Source organism: Coturnix japonica, chromosome 1 (genome assembly GCF_001577835.2).
Source record: "Coturnix japonica isolate 7356 chromosome 1, Coturnix japonica 2.1, whole genome shotgun sequence".
NCBI lineage: Eukaryota > Metazoa > Chordata > Aves > Galliformes > Phasianidae > Coturnix > Coturnix japonica.
Genome location: NC_029516.1, coordinates 103368061 through 103389156, shown reverse-complemented (window position 1 = coordinate 103389156; position 21096 = coordinate 103368061). Strand labels below are relative to the sequence as shown.

Genomic DNA, 21096 nt, shown 5'->3' with positions numbered 1-21096 from the left:
CAACTCAGATATTTGTTAAAAGCTGCCTTACATCCAGCTGGGAATCAGCAAGGGAGACAGATCACAAGTGTTTTGGGAAATTAGGTAGTCTTTTTTTTTTCTTTTTTTTTTCTTTCGTTTTTTTTTTTTTTTTTTGTATGGAAAAGATGATTGACCTAGAAGGTATAAAAATGTTCCGAACATAAAGGTTGTCCTCCAGGAACTTCTTCCTTGGCCAATGAACATAAAAATATCCTATGAGTATAAAAAGATGAGAATGTGAGTTTTTATATATTTCACCATTTTCTGCTGGGGAGAGTAGGGGCTGTCAAGATGGAAGACCCTGAGGAACATTTCACTTTAAATTAAAATATAAAAAGAGAAAATAAAAAGCCTTTGACCTTCAGAAACTTGGAAAAATAAGGCATGCTTGGCAGCTGTCTGAATTAATTCAGGGTGATTAAATGATGAGCTTCCAGCTGCTTCAGGGTGAGTAAGTGTGGAGAGGGAGGATTGCTCACCTACCATTGTATTATATTCCTAAACGAAGGAGAAGAGTCACACGTGCTAGTAAATTCTCCAACAATTTTTGTACTACTTAACAAAGACTCCTTCTGAGTTTTAGAAATTGCTTAGGTGTTTTTCTGAAAGCAGTTTCACAATGAAAACTTAGGTTCTATTGTAGCACTCTCATTTACATTATGCCTTCATTCCAAAACTGCCTCTTTCTCACTGTATGATATGAATCCAGCTCAACATTTAGAGTTTTAAAATTCCGAGACATAAAACGTAAAAATAATATTTCTTTTTAACAAATGCAATTTTACATTCAGTGTAGTTTTCTGCTTCGGAAAACTCCCTTAGCAGAATTACAGCCTCAGAAAATAGCATGCAATTTGACCATAGTTCCTACCATGCAAGACAGATATCACTGCATATCCCATAAGTTGCTCAAGGTTTCTCAATACAAAACCATATTTAATGTCTTTAAAACTGTAAAATTATAACTGTTCAGTCTGAAATGTTCTTCACAAAAATCAAGACTATGATAATATCAAATATGATGGTTCAGTCATTTCTGGTCATAAAACTGATATATTGTCCAGATCACTTGTTACTATAACATTAACTACTCCCCATTATAAATAAGGCTGGTACTTTCAGTTTATTCAGGATATATATTTGATCAGGAAAGGACTCTTTTTGCCATTCATATGAAAATCCACTCAAGATTTAAGCTTATCAAATATCTGAAAAACTGAAGCTTTTGCTTGCTTTTTTGAGATACCCTATATTATAGTAGCACATTTCTTTGGTGAATCTATTCATATCGAAGATGCTTCCATCTGGATGAATCTCCCTCTCCTTGCAACTGCAGTTTTTATATGTAGTAGACTGGAAAGTCCATCACAACTGAACAAAACCTGACAGCATGAATCTATGTGTATTACAGATGAAAGAAAATGCTGAAAATTGTCCAGAAATGATAAATGAAAATGTTTATCTTTAAGTACTCCCAGAAATTCGGTTGGTACAAATGAAGTCTGGAAAAGGCAAAGACTTTCCTGGCTACAGACAACTGTGCACCTTGGGATTTAGACTCTAGGAGAGGGTTGAAGTTAACTGAAAACTAGTAAAAGGCTTGAAATAAACTCTATGAGAACTATGGGAAGATACCATGACTAAGTAAGAAAAAGAGACTAAGAATAATTAAAATGGTATAAGAGTAAAGAAACAGGAACTGAGACTGTCAGCTACCTGGAAAAATCATTTATGGGCAAATAAATCAATGCTTCAAAAAAGGATTTCATCCCTTTATTTACTTAGATTGTTTTCTTCAATACACCTACACCTGAAAAAAACATTTCAGAACATGTTTTGTTACAAGCTCTTTGACTAGTTTTTCACAAGACCTAACTAACCACGCATTTTTTATTCTTTTAAATACATTAGAAAACATTTCAGCCTGTATTCACTTCAGTGTTCTAATTATATCAAGATTTTTATTCTATGAAATGTTTCCCTGCTTGAAGTATTACTGATGACAAGATGCTCAGTATTTTCTTCAAACGAAGGCACTTCTCCTTCAAGCAATTAAGGAATTATGGCTCTAGACAGTAATATGACTTGATATGGATGCGTTAAATCAACTGGCTGTGATTGAAATGAATTGCATTCACCATACACCTATAAGAAAATTAAGATTTCTTGATATTAAAATGCCACCATTTATCATTGCTTCCCTATTCCAATACAAGAAAAACACAAACCCTAATGGAATGTATATTTCAGGTGCTGTTACTTTGTACAGAAGAATGTCAAGTCATCTGTTTCTAAATAACATGTAAATGTACTCCTCATGTAAAGGAAGGTAAAAAATTCACAGTAGAATGAATTTTCAGTATTGGTTAATGAATCTATACAGAATTATCTGGTAGGAAGTAGCAGCAGGGTTCTAAAAGTATATGACAGATCTAGAAATCTGGGTCTGTACTTAGAACTCAATAGTGTTACCAACTAGTTGAATAACTTTTGGTAATGTTATCCATTGATGGTTATTGTTCCACATTAATATATGAATTGTGATTGTTACGTGATAAAGAATCAAAGATGGAAGAGAAAATATAATCGTGCTGATTTATTTATAAAAGATTAAATACAAAATGTAATAAGATCTTCAGTCACTTTAACATAGACTATTCTGACACAGACCTTTTAAATGATCCGTGTTCTTAATTAAAATGTATTTTTAAAACTTTCATAAGTAGAAAGGTCATTAAGATTTATTACAGGAAACTAGGATAAAGACATGTTAATTCTATCTTAGCCATAATAAATACAAGTGAACAATCCAGTAAAGCACTAAATAGTTTCATATCATATGGGATTTTACAAACAAATGCATACTTTATTTCTTTTCTCCTTGTTGACAGAGAAAGGTGAAACACACACACACACACACGTTTATCCTTATAAGTAAATAAATATAAATAAATAAATTAAATAGCTTATGTATATATAAGCTATATATACATACATACATACACACACACACACATATATATAAAAGCTATATAAAAGCTATTTTATTTAAATGTAAATGGAGATTTCATGATTAAGACTACACATACAAAGGCCGAGAGTAGAAAGTTATTTTTTACTTTCTATATATATATAAAATCAGGGTTCTATTCATTCTCATATGCACCTTATTGTGAATTCCAAAGCTCCATAGTTCAAATAGCCGTGGAATTAAAATTCCATGCTTATTCCTCCATCATTCCGGAGAGTATATTAGTTTTCTTTCTACTAACCTGTTTAGCTGTTGCCATTTCTACTTTGTTTTATATCCTCTCTCCTACTACTTAAGTGGTATTATATAACATCTATCAGTGTTACTTAAAATCTTTGTGGTGACATGGAGAATGGAACTGAGTGCAATCTCAGCAATCTGCTGATGGCAACAAGCTGTGTGGAGAAGGTGCATTGGAGGGAAGAGATGCCATCCAGAAAGATCTTTATAGGCTTGAGAGGTGGGCCTCTATGTGCCATATACAGTTCAACAAGTCCAAGTGCAAGTTCATGTACCTTGGTCAGGTCAACCCCAAACATGAAGATAAGAGAAAGAATTGAGAGCAGCTCTGCTCAGAACTTGGGGTTTCTGGTGTATGAAAAGTTTGATGGTAGCCAAGAGTGTGCACCTGCAGCCCAGAAAGTCAACTGGTTCTTGGGCTGCACAAAAAGAAATAGGACCAGCAGGTCAGGCAAAGTTCTTCTAAGCCTCTACTCTGGTGGCATCACTTATAATACTGATTCCAGGTGTGAGGCCCCCAGCATAAGGACAGGGACCTGTTAGGGCAAGTCCAGAAGAGAGATGTTCAGAGGGCTGGAGCACATCCCCTATGAAGAGCAACTTTGAGACTTAGGATGGTTCAGTCTGGAGAAGAAAAAGCTCCAGAAAGAAATTCTAAGAGGCCTCCCAGGACATAAAGGAGGCCTACAGAAAAGATGAGGAGTGAATCTTTATCAGGGAGTGTAGCAACAGGACAAGGAGTAACAACAGTTTTGAATGAAAAGACGATAGACTTAGATTAGAAATCAGAAATAAATTCTTCCCTCTGGGAATGGTAAAACACTGGAACAGGCTGCCAAGAGAACCTGAGAATACACTGCCCTTGAAGGTTGGAGGGGGCACTGGGCAGGTTTGAATAGTGGAGATTAGATGAAGGAAAATGAAAGGTATATATAAAATTTATGATATACAAATCATGTAAATGTTTTTTAAACTGGTGAGGATACTTTGGGTAATTTTGATTAATTAAACAAGACTGTTAATTATTAACTCTTCTTCCTTTCACACACCCCCACTCCCTCTCCATAAAGTAGATCATTTCTCAGTAAATCTCAGAAAAAAATACTTGTCCCATAATCACTGCTGGTCAAAAAAGAAAGCACCACTATTGATGTATAGGGAAGTTGCAGAAGGTTAGATCAAATGATTTAGCTCACAAATCTTAACTCAGATTCATTCAATTCAAGAAAAGGTAACAAGATCACATTTCCTATCTTCAGAAGATGAATGAACTGTAAATTATTGCTGGATGACAGCATGAAAGTTACATTAAAAGAAAGAAGTAAATGGTTTTAAAATAGATGTGTGTGTGTGCATCCATCTATAGATATCTGAAAATGCACTGATTATCATGTCAGTATACTTCTGTACATCACAGTATACTCCTTAAGCTCAAAATTCAAGTCACTGAATGTATGGTCATAGAGGAAAATGAAGAGCTAGAAATCACAAAATATAAAGTCTGGAAGATGAAATAATATGCAAACACAATTTTATCATGCTTTCTTTGCAAAACTGCAACCACATGAATCTTAATTGACCAGTAATTTGCACTGCATTTAGCTCTATTTTCTATAAGTTTTAACTAGCAAAAGCAATAACTAAAGGAGCAAATTTGCAAAATTTAGGCCAGTCATTACCTCAAATATTTTTCAACATATTTTATTCACATAGAAATTATTTCTGCTATTATTTTGGGCTACTGAGCCATGATAATTCTCTTCAGGATCTTCATTAAAGATCATTTAGTCTTCAGAATAAGAATATTTAACACAAAATATCTTTTTATATATTCACTATATATATATTTTATATATATAGTATAGTACTAAAAAGCTTCAATAGCAAGAGCAATTAACAAAAAAATGATACATCTATTAGATGACTCCTTTGAGAAACGTTTGGGACAAGAGCCAATTAGTGGACATACTAATTAGTTTCTCTGAAGTTGAGAGTAGAGGTTCAGAGATTTTAGATAGAGTATTAAAAATTGTGTTATCACAGTTGGGAGAATGTATTTTAAAAGTTGGTTTTGCAAAGTCAGCTAAAATCTCAAACAGTCAAATTGCTCTGAACAGGCTGAATACTCTGTTCATGGCTCTTATGTGCTTTACTCTCATTAGGCTTAAACTCTTCCTAAATGCATTTTTGCTTATATTAAACTTAAAGAGGTTTTCCATCTTCAACAGAAATCATGTCAAAGAATATATTTTCAATTTAAAAGTACAAGCTAACAAAAAAGCTATTCCATAAGTGGCTTAAGTAATTTAATATTTCTTACAAATTCTGTAGTATGATTGCCTTACTTGTCTCAACATGTTATGAATAACAAATGTAAAACTAAAAATGAGATAAAATGATAGCTGTTCACCTCACAAGATTTTTCCTCGTCTGAATGCGCAGCCTCACATTTTTAAGTTCAATAATCATATCAAAATTATTACTTATAATTTTAATAGATAATAAAACCAGGAACATTCAAGTAATATTTCTAAAAACAAAAATTGCACAACAATAGTGGTAAACATTTACAAAGACAAGCATTTGGATGGAAGAATAGGATAAAAATCCACAGAGTACAGCTAACTACTAAGATACCATAGAATCAGACATTTGATTGAGTTGTACGGGAACCTGAAAGGTAACTTAGACCAGCTCTCCTGCAATGGACAGGGACACCTACAGCTACACCTACATCAAGGTGCTCAGAACTCCATCCAGCCTGACAGATCTTCAACCATCCATCTGTGGCTAAAGAAATTCTGGAGCCACAGATGAGTGGAGAGTAAGGGAAAACATGCTAATATTTCAAAACATGTAATCAGTCATACTTATTTTCTTGTTTCTATGTATGCACTGATGGACATTTCTGAGATACAATGCTGGAGAAAAAAGGAAAAGAAAAGAAAAAAAAAAAGAAAAAAAAGGAAAGGAGAGAAGAGAAGAGAAGAGAAGAGAAGAGAAGAGAAGAGAAGAGAAGAGAAGAGAAGAGAAGAGAAGAGAAGAGAAGAGAAGAAGAAGAGAAGAGGAAGAGAAGAGAGAGAAGAGAAAGAGAAGAGAAAGAGAAGAGAAAGAGAAGAGAAAGAGAAGAGAAAAGAGAAGAGAAAGAGAAAGAGAAAGAGAAGAGGAAGAGAAGAGAAAAGGAAGAGAAGAGAAAAAGAGACAGAGAAGAGAAAGAGAAGAGAAGAAGAGAAAGAGAAGAGAAAAGCCTTTGTTCTGAATACTCAAAGCTATTTTGTTGCCACATAGACCTAGTATAGAGGCTGCTAAATTTAACTGGAGGTTTATGGAAGCAGAAACGTAAGTTAGTTTCATGCTATACTTTGATTTTTGCAAGAGACCTTGCAACAATGATGAATTAAACATGTTTAGATTACTATCAGTTATTTTTTCTTAAGCTATTTATTAACAGACTTCACCTCCCGCACCTCCCAATTATATTGTCACATTCATTTTCCTCTCAGAGTAGAGAGAGAGTGGGAAAGGAGTGGGAAAGTTCATTTATAACTGAAACAATTCTGTCAGATATTTCAGTCAGTTACTGTAATAAAATGTTGCAGAATAAATTTACATTTTAAAACTAATATTTCAGTATAGCAGAAGAACCTTAATTAGTAGTCAAGTAATCTAAATTTTATAGGTCCAGTTTTTTTGTTGTTGTTGTTGTTTTGTTTTTTCTTTACGCTATACATACTTGCACATGCATTTTCATGCCAACATGATCTGATTAAGTTTTGACCTATGAAAAAAAAATACATCTCATAACGGCTATTTAGGTGATAAAATGTTTCCCCTGTGTGTGCGCGTATGTATAAACAATTATATATATATATATATATATATATATATACACTCATATATATATACATATATATACACTCATATATATATACATATATATACACACACACACACAATTATATATGTGTGTGTGTGTGTCATTATCTATCTATCTATTTATAAACAATTATATATGTGTCATTATATATATATATAAACAAATTAGTAAGTATAATTAATGTGTGTCCTATTTTTTTTTCCTATAAAATAATAATAAGAAGAAAAAAAAAAATCCAGAATTCTTTTACTTACTCGCTGGGAGATACAACCTACATTCCATTGCTATTTTAAGATGACGAAACAGAGGGATTCCAAAACAGCTATGCATGAATTAGTTATAGACCATTATTCTCACACACAATTGTGTTTGCCATTCATATAAAATTATACTTCAGTTAACTTGCTTAAATATTTTATATGTGTTTATTAAGTAAAAAGGTTACTCTAGTGCAACTGTTACTGGTGACATGAATTGAATTTACCTTCAGACTCTGTTAAGAGGTAATTCACTGAAGTTAAATCACTTCTCAGATATAACTACTAATACTGTGGACATTAAAGTATATTTCACAAACAGTGAGTTAAAAGTTCTAATTCACAGTGAAATTTAGCCTATGTAAATGCTAAACAGACTCTACTATTCTAAAAAATTGACAGTAAAAAAAAAACGTCTGTTTCACAGCCATACTTTCCCTTACATTTGCTCATTCTTCCTCAGCAGTTCCTTTCAACCATCAATTCAACCTTCCATGTACCAAAAAAGAATAACTTTATGGGTACTTTATGGGTACTTTATGGGTGAAATTTTGACAATCTACTCCCCTTATCATACTAAAATTAATCATATTTAATAAAATGTTATAACAGATTAGAAACTACAGGTATGTAAATCACATATACATTGAGGTTGCTGTTGTATATGTTTACAGAACACGAGCAAAGCCAGAATTTAGGCTCAACACGGAAGAATTAGAATTGGGAAACTGAATTCAAAAGCCATGAATGCTGAAGAGAATGTCTTCTAGTCTGAATTTAATAGGGACAGGGAAAGACTAGGAAAAAAGCAAAATATGGGATATTATAACAGGGAAACCACTTGATAATGGAGCCATTGAGAAACAGTTGATCTAATTTTTAAGATCTCATTTCTAATGTTCACAATTTTTTCCACACGTAATTCAGGTGGAAAAAATATTCAATATTCAATCATGTAGATTATCACACTCCGATATCTTTGGCAGTAAATAATATGTTGTATAATCATTCTATCTTTATTCTCCTGTGAAATGCAAACTCAGCAAGTTACTTGGAGTAAACTAATACTAAGTACTAGAAATGAAGTTCCCATAATGGTACTAATATCACACACAATTCAGACTCAATTAAGTTGTTCATTTCTGATAGCTTCTTTTTTGTGCAAGTGACTATTAAATGCTGGTGAAAAATACGTATATTTGGAAAAATAGGGTGTTCTGTTTAAAAGAAATCATTATAGCTATTGTTTTATATTGGATTGGATATATTAGATACACTGTTATCCATAACTTCACATTCAAGATACTTGGTAGTACAGAATTGGCTTAAAGTAACATCTTTTGAGCACTGTGTATCCTTCCTATCCTGTGGTATGCCTTCAAATGTAAGCAATTAAAAACAAACAATCAAAAAGGACTTCTATTTGATATAAGAGAAATAAAAATGCCTAATATGGCAACATTATTTTGGTGAAGATTTTATTTTAGATGTGAATGCTTCCACTCACACTTTCTCATTTTTGCAATGGATTTTAACTATAGATTGATTCACATGTAATGAATCATTCACACTTATTAGATCAAAGCCAAATATACAATGGATACATTTACACTACAGCATTTTTAACTTTCTGAATAATACACTATCCTTATAAGTCAGCAAGGCACAGGCTAACTCACATGGCACACACCACAGTGCAGAGGTAGAAAATTGAGAGTCTAAAACACTATAAAATCTCATGGCAAAGGTTGCCAAATGTATTGTGATGAAGTAAACTCAGCTTCAGTTTCTAATGCAGTTCTAGAAACCTTCCAAGTTCTCTCTGTACTAATGAATGGATGGAGAAAGTGAAGTACAGTACCTCTGCAAAATACATCAAACAAAACAGAGAACATATGGAAAAATAACCTATTATACTTCTGTAAAACAGGAGTAATTACTGCATGGTTAGAGATTTCCCCCAACTGAATGCTACACTGAGGCCTGAGGTGAAGCCTCTGACTCCTAAGTTTCAAAGGAAATCATTAAGTACTAGGTGATACTGTCCACACTGGCCCAACTGCATCCCAAATTATTTTAATTCAAATCTAGTGATGTTTATCTCCCTAAGTGCTAAAATGATCCTACACAATAACACTGTACTTCAAATATCAGAGAAAGAAGAAATATTTACTTTTGTCAGGAGAATAAAAGTCTGCAAGATATCAAAATTATAATGGGTTTGATCTTGCTTAATCTAAAGAATCCAAGGCAGGCAGAATTAACTTATCCTTATTAACATTGGCTCCAATATTGACATATATATATATGTCATATATATCATATATATCATATATATATCATATATCACATATATATCATATATATAAATCCCAATTAATACTTACATTTTCTATATTTTTTTAAATATAATAAAATATTTTTCTATGTAATTCAGTGTTTTATTTTTCCCCCCCTCTGTACTTGAACTCATTTAAGACAGTATCATATACGTGCTATGGAGTTCAGGCAGAGGAGAGCAAGTAAGAAAGCCATGAGATGAGTTTTGCCTGGGATCAATATTTGAAACTGTGCTGACAAAATATTTTCTGAAAAAATAGACAGGAAAAATATTGTTCTTCTTGGTCTGGCATTCAATGAAATTAAGTGATGTCGCAAATAAACATATAAAAGCTGAAGGGGGATTTTAAATTGCTATTTTGAAGGATGGAGGGTCTTTTTCTTGTCATTAGCAGAAAAACTAGCCATGTTTTGTAACAGCTTTTTAAAAGCCTTAACTTCAACTAAATGTGGCCAAACAGCCCACAAAATAAAGCAACAATGAGTGAACTGGTTGGCAGAAAATATTTTCTTTGAATCTGAGAAGCATCTGCCACAGTTAAGCAAAATTAGACTTGTCTGGCCAAACTTTATGTAACTAAAATAGTAGGCCTTGCAAAGAAGTATGTTTCTAAGTGACAAATTATGAACTGGTAGAATGGATTTTAATGCAACCTCATGCATGTTACGAACCTTCACAACATACTAGTATTAGTAGGAAGTGCGAAGAATCAAAATAAGTGGGAAGAGGAGCAATAAGGGGAACAGAAAGCAAACTGGAACATGACACAGAAGTGATAGGGGTCATAAGACAAAAGACATTGACAGATGATGGTGTAACAGGATGCATGGTATTATGGCCCATGCTGGGTATTGTGCTTTCAGAAATTTAAAATACCAAAACCACAATATTCTAGCATGATTGATTTCAAAGGTTTGATGCTGCTACTTGCAGTGATAAAAGAAGTAGAGAAACTTCCTCAAAGAATGTAAGAAAGGATTCTATTCTGTTCTAGGCTACTAAGAAACATAGACATTGAAGGGGTGCTCTACCTAAGTTATGACATTTCGTATGTACGCTAAAAGTTGATTCTACTTTATACTGAAGAAATAATGAGCTTCTACATAAATTTTCCTGCCCTACAGAAATAAATTTGACTGGAAAATGGATAGGCAGATGCAAAATCAATAAGGGTACCCCAAAATCATAATTTAGCTGAATCATAATGGAGATGGCAGACAATTGGAAGCAAAATGAGAACTTAAAAGGAAATATTTGACTTAGTTAAATAGATTAGATTGAGGTATATAAGCTTCAGATACCAAGAACAAAAAATTATCAACCACAATTTCACCATGATAATAAACTTCCTATATGTTAGATGACTGCTGTTCTTCAATCTACACATAGCTAGAGAGCTAGAGGCAAAAAAAGAAGTCATTACCACTGATAAAGAATTCTATAAATTGAAATGGCGTATTAATTGTTACTACTTATATTACAAGTTTATTTTTATGACAATGATACGGTCAGGTGTTTTTCTACCTAGGATTTTAAAGTAAATTCCTTTCAGTTGTTCTTGTTCACCCTCCAGCATAATATGGCCCAATTCGGCATAGGTCTTCAGATTCTGTCAAATATGCAGAATTTAAATGCTATAATAATAGCTACTACAGAAATATAACAGACAAAGCTTCCAAACTCAGGAAAAAGGAAATATGAAAACTGTGATGAAAGGTGAGGACTAAATGATAAAGCATATTTTTAATAGATCTTGGTATTTTTTGAAGCACTGACTTCAGTTACATGAGCTTGTACTTTACGTTTGAGGAGTCAAAATTTTGAAGAAAAATAAGTTACAACAAAAGTGGCTCAAGGAAAAAAAACAACCGAAACTATCATGACTTCTCTTTCTTCTGAATTACCAGTTTAGTACCTAAACAGAAGAAATCAATCATCAGTTTTAAACATCTTGTTTAAATAAATGCGGTTTTCAATCACCATTGCAACACATTTGATGTTAGTGCAACATAACAGGGCTCATGCAGATGTGTGCAGTTTTATTTTCCTGGAATACTTAAAGGAAGTTATCCAGTAAAATATCTGTCACTTGAAGAGTAGATTCAGAAACACTGTAAAATTAAAATGTAAATTTGAAATATATTTTTAGAGGTTAGACAGCATACTCACAATGCAGTGTCAGATAAATGCTTTTTTATTTTTTTTATTTTTTTCCCAATAATGAAAGTAAAGCACAATATTTGGCTCTCCCATTTGTCAAAAGTTACAGAGATCTAAATACTGAAATATTATTATGAGGACTGGTTGAAACAAATAAGATTGAACTACTGAAGCTAAGTAAGAATAAAATAAGTAAATAAGAACGTAAATAAGAACAATAACAAATATCCAAGAATCCCTACCTGAAATGTTGATATGGTGCCATTTTTTATTAAAATGATTGATTTTATAATACAATTTGTATAAAAATATTAAATTTATTGTTTTTTGGTTTTTGTTTTTGTTTGTGTCTTTTTTCCAACTTTGGTAATTTTTTGAAAAATATAAATTTCTTTAAAAAAATATGAGTTGGGAAATAACAGAAAATCAGTGGTTCTTTTTTTTTTTTTTTTTTTTAAATTCAATCCTAGATACAAGTTTAATAACAATGAGATGCCAAATACGTGTGTTTAGTTTGTTCTTTTAGTGTTCTTTAAAGTCAACATACGTACTATTTACAAAAGTGACTAAAGGAAGAAGATTAGAATTCTAAAACAGCATCAGTGTTTGAATTTTCTTCATCCTTAGCAGTCAGCATAACATTTCTGGCCAGCCATGCTAAGTTTAGAACAAAAAGTAAATACTAGACAGATGCTAAAAAACAAACAACAGTAAAACCAATTGGGAAAAGTGGCTCATCAAGATCAGATATAAGCACATTGCACAAGCTTTCACTCCAGCCTCAAGCTCAACAGAACAAATTTGAAAAAAAAAAAATAAAAAAATAGCAATATTGACAGACCTGTGGAGGAACCTGCCTCCTTTTTTGGTCAGGGGGTATGACATATGCAGTTTGTGCATATGCATAAGTTTTGAACCGTGGTTTAGGAGAAGGTGAAGGTCTCTGGGGTATATTGACTGTGATCTATGAAGAAGAAATCAGAGGTGGAAATAACAGCTATATGGATATGAACATATTTTAGAAGTAAAGCAATGATTTTAAAAGTAAATGAAGAAAGGGCATCAGCAGTTCTATCTGTCAAGGGTAGCATTAATATTTTGCTGTCAAAATTGGTAAAGCATTAAATTTGCCATCTCTCCTCAAAAGGTACAAAGTTTCAGGACTCAGTGCAAGCAGAATACCAATACAAATTGAAAATTTCTTATAAGTAAATGGGAAAAGCTAACAAAGAAACAAACAAACAAAACAACAACAACAACAACAAAAAAAAAAAAACACCAAACATTTGATCTTCTGGCAGACCCTGAATAAACAAATTTAATACTCATCTGCTTGTACTGAGCGTCCCATAAAAGGAGAGATTATATTCACAACAAGTACACCGGGCCTAAAATCCACTAATCAATTTCAACTGATGATTTCAGTCACAAATGTAACTGGAAAAGGTAGAATAATTAACTCCAGGGATTACTTGAGCTTTCTGAGCAGCCAACTGTGAGCTGAGAACAGACTTAAAAAGCAAGTCAGTATAAAAGAAAGGCTTAAAAAAAATGTAATTAAAAATGTGTCATGAATGTGGAAAAATGGCAGCAGCTGAAAAAGGCAAAATAGGCTCCAATACATCTGTGTTTAGAATGTAAAACTTTCTCCAGGTTTTATGTTATTTCTTCTAGCACACTTTGACAGACAAAATATCCAGTGCTGTAAAAGGAAACTGCAAAGCACTTAGTTCTTCAGAAGTTACTTTAAACAGCCTGATGCAGAGTGAAAAACAGTACAGAAGTACATTGGAAAGGGACTTTTTGCCTTCCATTGGCAACTAACAACAAATTTTTGGGGCAGATAAAAGGAAATTACTTTAGAGAAGCAAGATGAATGCAGAAAAGAATGACAACTCACCTCTTGTGAAAAATGCCGTTGGTGTACTTGTATGTGCTCTTCCCTAGTGACCCTTGAGTGTCGTGGCAGCATTTCCACCTCCCTGATAGCCTCCATAGTGACTTGCTGTGGCAGAACTTGGAAAAGGGAAGTCACATACATTAGGATGGACTTCTTATCTGGACAGGCAGTTGCAACGTCTGGAAGGCAAATTAACATGCATCATTTCAGTTTCCAAATTAGACAGCATGCATGAGAAAATAGCTAATCAACTTCATAAAAAGTTTATAGCCTAATGAGTGATCTATTGTCCATGTGAGTTCTCTAGAGACCAATTAGAACCTCAAAATCAATTCCAAAACTGTGTACCAAACTTGCATACCAATATGAAAAAGCCAAAGTTTAAAATGGTAATTTTGTTTTCTCATTCAACATGAACTTTCGTCCTATATTCCTTCAATGAAAATGCACATAGTATGCAATTTGACAGCATGATCCTCATTAAGCACAATTAGACATAGGAAAAGCTACATTTTCTTGCACTATATAAACACTACTGGAAAAAAAAAATAAAATAGACAATCACATTCTCAAAGTCATGCTCTGTACATTTCCTCAATATTATTTAAATCATTGGAAGCAACAGTTATATGGGGAGGAAAGAACCCTGTTAATGAGTTCACTCAAAACAATTCCAACCTCTAACATAGGTATATAACTTTTATATTTCTAAGAAACATGGAATTCAGACATTTTAATCATGTATTTAATCATGAGTATATATTTATATATACATATATATAAATAATTAGAAGAGTTTCATCTTGAGTCAACATTTGCTGTGACATAACCCCAGTACATTAAACCCAGCAGCTATATGGTATACAGCTTCTTGCTTAATACCTGGCCTTAAACAAAATTGGATGTGGAAGGAAAATAATCAGAAGGACAAAAGTTAGAAGGCTTGTGACTTGAAAAAGATAGTTTAATAAGCAAGATAAAAAAGCTGAAGAAAAAAGAAGCACAACCAAAGGAAAAAGCAAGTGATGAACAACACAATTGCACTAACAATACCCAGACAGTCCTTGAGCAACTGTAGCCTCACTGACCAACTCATCCCAGCTTTACTGCTGAGCATGACATCATGTGATATGGAATATCCCTTTAACTTGTATGGGTCAGCTGTGCTGACTGTGTTCCTCACCAGCTTCTTGTGCAGTCACAGCCTACTCCCTAGCAGACCTTGATTCTGTGCAGCCACTGCTCAAAAACAACTAAGATGTCTTTGTGCTATGAGCACAACTCTATTATAAATTCAAAACACAGCACCATATGCACTACTATGAAAAGTATTAACTTTATCACAACCAAAACAGAACAACACCACTAGCCATTTCTATAAGAAGGTAAGTTATGTTAGCTGCTGTTATTTGGCACTAAAGTTCACCTCCCACCCTTCTTCTAGAAAATAAAACTGTAAAAAATACTAAATTTCATTTCCAGTCTAAGTCCATACATGTTTCACCTGAGAGCTAGGAGAAACCAGAAGCTCTGAATTTATACTGTCCAGGTTGCACAGAGATGTTGTGGATTCTCATCCATGGAGATCTTCAAAAGTTGCTGGGACTTGGGCCTGGGCAATCTACTCAGGGCATACCTCCAGATACCCCTCCCAACTATTATCATTATGTGATTGTGTTAAATCATTATGTGATTGTGTTAAATTAACACTGGCTTAACTAAGATTTCTGTAAAGGAAAAAATAACACAGTTGTTAATATACTCTGGCAGACTCAGTAATGCTAGAAGGTGGAATCTAATTCTTCCTTTTGAGAAAACAGAATGCTTCCCATAAATTCAGAAACTGAGACAAAATATGTGGCTCAACAGATATGTCCTATCAATGTTTTTAGTTTGGATTTTTGTCTTATTTCCACACCCTTGCTTTATAAGAGTTAAACATTTAATTCTACAAAAACAGCTTGAAGTAAATTGTCACAATTCCCTCCCTACCCCCTTCCATATGCACAACATGTATTATCACAGTACACACAATTTGCTCATTTAAAAAAATGCACATGGCTTATCCATCTCAAACCAAACTACAGCCCTCTGCCTTCACATGCTTTACTAGAAATATTCTGTTATCACCATCATCTTGTCTTCTCATTAATATTTTAAACAAACAACATTTACTTCTCCTAGGTGTCTACTCCTAATTGATGTTTACATGAATATCCGTGTCTTTATAAATATATGGATGTATTCTGAAAGAGAACAAGCATTTTTGCCAGCTGTGATTTTTTCATTTGTTGTTAATTATTTTCCTTTTTAAATTGTTTTGATAACCAAATAGTTAAATATCTAAAAAAAAAACCCAAAAAACAAAAAACCAAAAAAAAACAAAAAACCTTAATAAACTTTAAATACATTGCATGTATCTACATATCTATGTATCAATACCTCACAAAATAAATAAATCTAATACCTTATAAACAATAATGTATGTACCAAAAACTGTTCACCCGGTTTACCTGACAAATAAAAGGCAGCTGTCAGGCTCCACTGGTAAATAGAAAAAAAAAAAATTAATCACAACAAACAGATAAACAACCATTGGTACAAATTATGGAATTTCAATCTCAGCAAATATTTCTTTGGAGGCTCTTAAAGTATCAGAGCTAGAAAGATTTCTGTTATCCTGTATTATGCCTTTGCCTTCATGTTTTACTGCCTGATTCCTATTTTAATATATTCTTTTTACCACCTGTTAGACTGACTCATATTTGAAGTCCTAACAGACAGACAGAGAATAAATTTAAGTTTCTGCACTTCCTTGCAAGGAATTTCACCAGTTCATAGGAAATATGCCTTTTTTCATTTCTTGAGGCAAAATCTGTCAGGCTGACCTATACTGTCTGAAAATTTTCTTTAACAAATCTTCTCTAAAATGAATTAACCCAAATATGTTAAACTATGCCAATATTCAGATACTAGTTTATAGAGAAAAACTAAAAACCAGTAAATAAAAGAATCATTCAGGATTATTATTATTTTCAACAACAAGTCATGTTTTCCAAATCCAATTCAGAAACATCACTTCCTTTATATTTCCATTCATTTTCTTCACAGCAATCATCCACGACAGGAATTAAAAGAACTTAGAGTAACAGAGGCAAGTTAGGCTACAAGTCAAGAGATTTTAAAATAGGAAATTTTATAACCTTAACACAAATTATAATATTAATATGTTCATTTAACAAGAATCTTAAATACTTTGGAGAGCTCTGAGAAGGATTCCAGTTCCTTAACAACAGCATAATACAACAGTATAGGAAAAATATCCAGCATGGATTTCCAGTAGCTACTGGGAAGAATATTCTATTGTTGAAAATTTCATGCTTGCAGATTAATATCATTGAAAACAGTGAGCTTTTAGTGGAATAATTATATTACAAGAAGCTTACTGCTTATAGAACATTTTTTATGTCCTGCAACCCACAGGTTCCATCAGCATATAAACAGTTGCTTTAGTTTATTGTCTTTGCTGCAGAAGGTGCTTACTTCCTCAGATACAGAACAGGGCCCTGACTTCACATGCTTTCCTTGAAGAAGAATTCTCTCTGACTAGAGATGCTTGAAGACCAGTGTCTCAAGGGAAGGTATTTAGTAAGCCTCCCTCTCACTTTCCTTCCATCCACCAAATACTTGGCTAGACAGTCCATTTGAAAAAGTCAAGAGAAATACAACAACACTTTCTGCTTCCGAAACACAGGCTGAAAAACCTGTCTGGTACTAGGGAGGCTCCAGAATAGCTACATCTCCACTATGAATTTTCATTAGTAAAAGGTTCTGCTCATCTGGAGTCACAGCTGCCTGGCAAACAAGTCTCAAAGGAACAGGAGGAATCAGGTTTCACCTCAGAGAATTAGAACTGTGAAATAAACAGCAATCCACCTCTGATTAAGGGTTGCTGCTTTTAAAAGGGTATTACAAGTTTTACTCAATGCAATTTGCCCAATAAATTTCAATCCAGTTTGATTTTTATAAGCAAATTTTCTCCACTTTTCATCAATCATAATTACAAGTCTAAATAACTTAATTTTACATAGTTGGCTGTTAAGGATCGGTGACTGCAATAAATCTGAAACGTTCTGAAACTAGTCACTCTCTGGAGGATGTAGTGCCAAAGAACTAAATACATACACAGCAAAAAAGTCAAACTCTTCAAAATGGATCCACAAGTCAGTTCATGAGTGGTTTGCCCTTGTCACCTTATGTTCTGTCCATAAGCAATTCCTTTTCAAAATTTACAGATCAAGAGGAAAGAATCCCTTTTAAGACATAAGTGAAATTGAAGATGATATAAAACACCTAAATAAGCTCCTGCAATGCACATATACTGTACACAGCTACCAACAGGAACAAAATCCACCATTTTTAATGCAGTGTTTTATTATGTAAATACAGCCACACAGATTGCAAACAACAAAAAATCATCCAAATACTGCTTACAGTTTTAAGACACATTTACTTATAAGTGACATACCCATTCCCATCCCTTAGTATTTTGCTTTCTCAAAGCTATAACCAGATAACTCTGATGTTATTTGTGCAGATTCAACTCCCTCTTTGCATGAGACTGGTAACAAAGTAACTTTATAAGGCAAAAGCTTAAATATCCACTGCATTGTCAGAGATTTTGCATTGCTGTATATAAATTGTCCATACAATTCCTTTACCATTTGAGAGACGAATTCCGAAACACATTTAAATTTATGCAGCGCTGAGTAGCAAAATAAAACGAGTCATACACATACAAGAAATCTTTTGTTCTCAAAACAGATATGTAGGATTTTCAGGTAATCATAACATGTGGAATACAGAAAATAATAAATTTTAAACCCTACACATTGACTATTACTATTGGCTGCTATATGTCATAGTTTGAAAAAAAGGAACTGATAATGGAAGGTAAAAAAATGCATGTACAGAAATGAAGTGAGAGTGGAACTAAATTTGCAATTCCCTGATTAAAATACCATCAACTTTTCAGTAAACATTTCCTTAAGTAAGTAGACATTTAAACCTTATGGTTCAAATGTACAGAATATCTTCAGGATACAGTCACGTTTTGTAGGTTCTACTGAATATACTTGCAAAAGCTGCATCAAGAAAATCTTTTCAAAAGATTAATATATTTGTGCTTACCTTTCAAAATTATAAAGACAGGACAGGATTTGCGGGAATAAAAGAATTCAAATTCAATTCAAATGTATCTGGTATTAAACAACTCAGAAACAGAGAATACCGCATATCTGCCTGAATGTCTGTTCTGACTTGCTGTGTATGTGTAAATGAATCTTGAACTCATAAGCAAGAACTGTAATGTCAAGTTTATTCAGCCAAGACCTCTGGTTTTGAAATCTGCAAAATCACACTTAGACTAAGTGGTAAAGTTGATCCATCAGTTTCCTTACACTCTTAAACACATATTCTGTAAGATTCTAACTTTTGTTGCTCTTTCTAGCATAAATGGTAAACATTTATAACAGTAAAACACAAATATAGAAAAAAAAAAAAAAAGAACTGTAATATAGGGAAAAAAAGTATTGTAATGCAACAAAATATTATCTTGATTAAGTAGGCACAAATTAGTTAATATTGTAACATACATGTAATATATATATATATTTTTATTAGAGAGAAAATAGTAGGATTTTAATAGCAGTGAGCATAACATTCATCAGTTTGCTAGGAAATAAAATGCACTGAATGCATTCTATTAACTTGAATTGCTGAAAGCTGCAGTTCACATATTCAAAACCTTTTATTGCTGAGGTTGATATAAGGTGAGGTAAGGGAAGGAGGGAGAAAAAGAACTAAAACACACACTATAAACTACTACCTAGTGAAGAGTGATGAAAATAACGGGAGACAAAACAAATTACCCAGAATAATAACTGAACTCTGGAATATTGTACAAAATAATTAAGAAAAGTAGATATAATTATTATGATATGAATATTTGATAAATGAAAAAAAGACCCAGGCCAGAGTTTCAAAATATCATACATTTGTCATTTTACAAAGTTAAACGTTTATAAAAGTAAAGTTATTTCCTTAGGCATTTCTGTCTTACCAATCCTTGTCACAGGACGTCACTCAGTGTGACAACTACAGCAATAATAATAAAAGACTTAAAATACTTCTGCCATAGAAATTCATAAAACAATCTGCAGTTGTTCTACAAAAGCTACACAGTAGTAATTCCACCTGATTCCAGATTATCAGTTAATGATACACTGGGAAGATTTTGCTTAACTGCACTGGCTGTAGACGCACATACAAAGTAAAAAAAAATAAAAAATGTTGTCATTGTACAATGACTATCCTACAAAATTTAGGTGCAAACACCACACCTTTTTAATTGCTAAAAACTTACAAGAACTAAGTCAGTATAATCACTGATTATGTTTGCCCCTAGAGCACCAAGGACAACTGATTCTGTATAAAATTTGAGAAAAGCAAATAGAAAATTAAACAACAAAAAAATATCAAACACAGACTTATTTGGATGTAAATTAACAATAAGCTGTTCCTACTTTTGTGCTGATTAAAAAAAAAAAAAAAAAAAAAAAAGCAACAGAAGGTCTGAGAACTCCTGAAACAGAAGCAGAAAAAGCACTAAGTTGAGGTCAACCTCAGTTGTAAACTGGTTAAATATATCACACTCCATAAAAAAATAAAATAACATTAAATAAAATAAAATTTTAAATGTATTGCAAACAATACTACATCAAATAAAAAAAAACAGTTTTTCATTAACATGGAACAGAGCGTTGTTCACAGATGTAATCCACATTTGTTATAGTTAACATATCATACTTTCACAGGGTATGAAAAAAAGGAAAATAAACAGATAATCTTTCAATATCTTTCCAAGACATTAGAGAACATAATTAACTATAAATTCTTGTTACACATTAAATATTTGGCTTAAATTCTTGCCAAGAATTAATCACTAGAGATTGATTTGACATGCACCACTTTTAAATTCAAAGAGTAAGTTTCTTGCTAACTCATACTGGATATGTTACTCAAGCACCTAAAGGAAGGCCAGTCCTTAGTTAATATTGGCTCTTACATGCAAAACGTGTACACAATCTAAGTGAAGTCTTTAAAAACACTAACTGTAACTGACAAAAAAGTCACCTTAAAAAGTGTGTTTTGTAAAAACACAAGTAACTCAATTTCATATATAATCCCAGCTATTCCTACATAAAAGTG

The 21096-nt window shown here is 32.8% G+C and overlaps 1 protein-coding gene across 17 annotated transcripts in view; it reads right to left on the bottom strand.

The window, feature by feature from the left end:
- The window catches only part of DMD (dystrophin), a 1014969-nt gene that overhangs the window by 689331 nt on the left and 304542 nt on the right, over window positions 1-21096 (bottom strand). For 16 of the 17 annotated variants that reach the window (XM_015884249.2, XM_015884262.2, XM_032449414.1 and 13 more), the window contains exons 8-9: window positions 13828-14006; window positions 12769-12891 (exon numbers count right to left, since the gene is read on the bottom strand). In XM_015884249.2, the coding sequence (XP_015739735.2) occupies window positions 12769-12891; window positions 13828-14006 (302 nt within the window). The remainder of the gene's footprint in view (window positions 1-12768; window positions 12892-13827; window positions 14007-21096) is intronic. The other variant, XM_015884270.2, reaches the window with a different exon arrangement.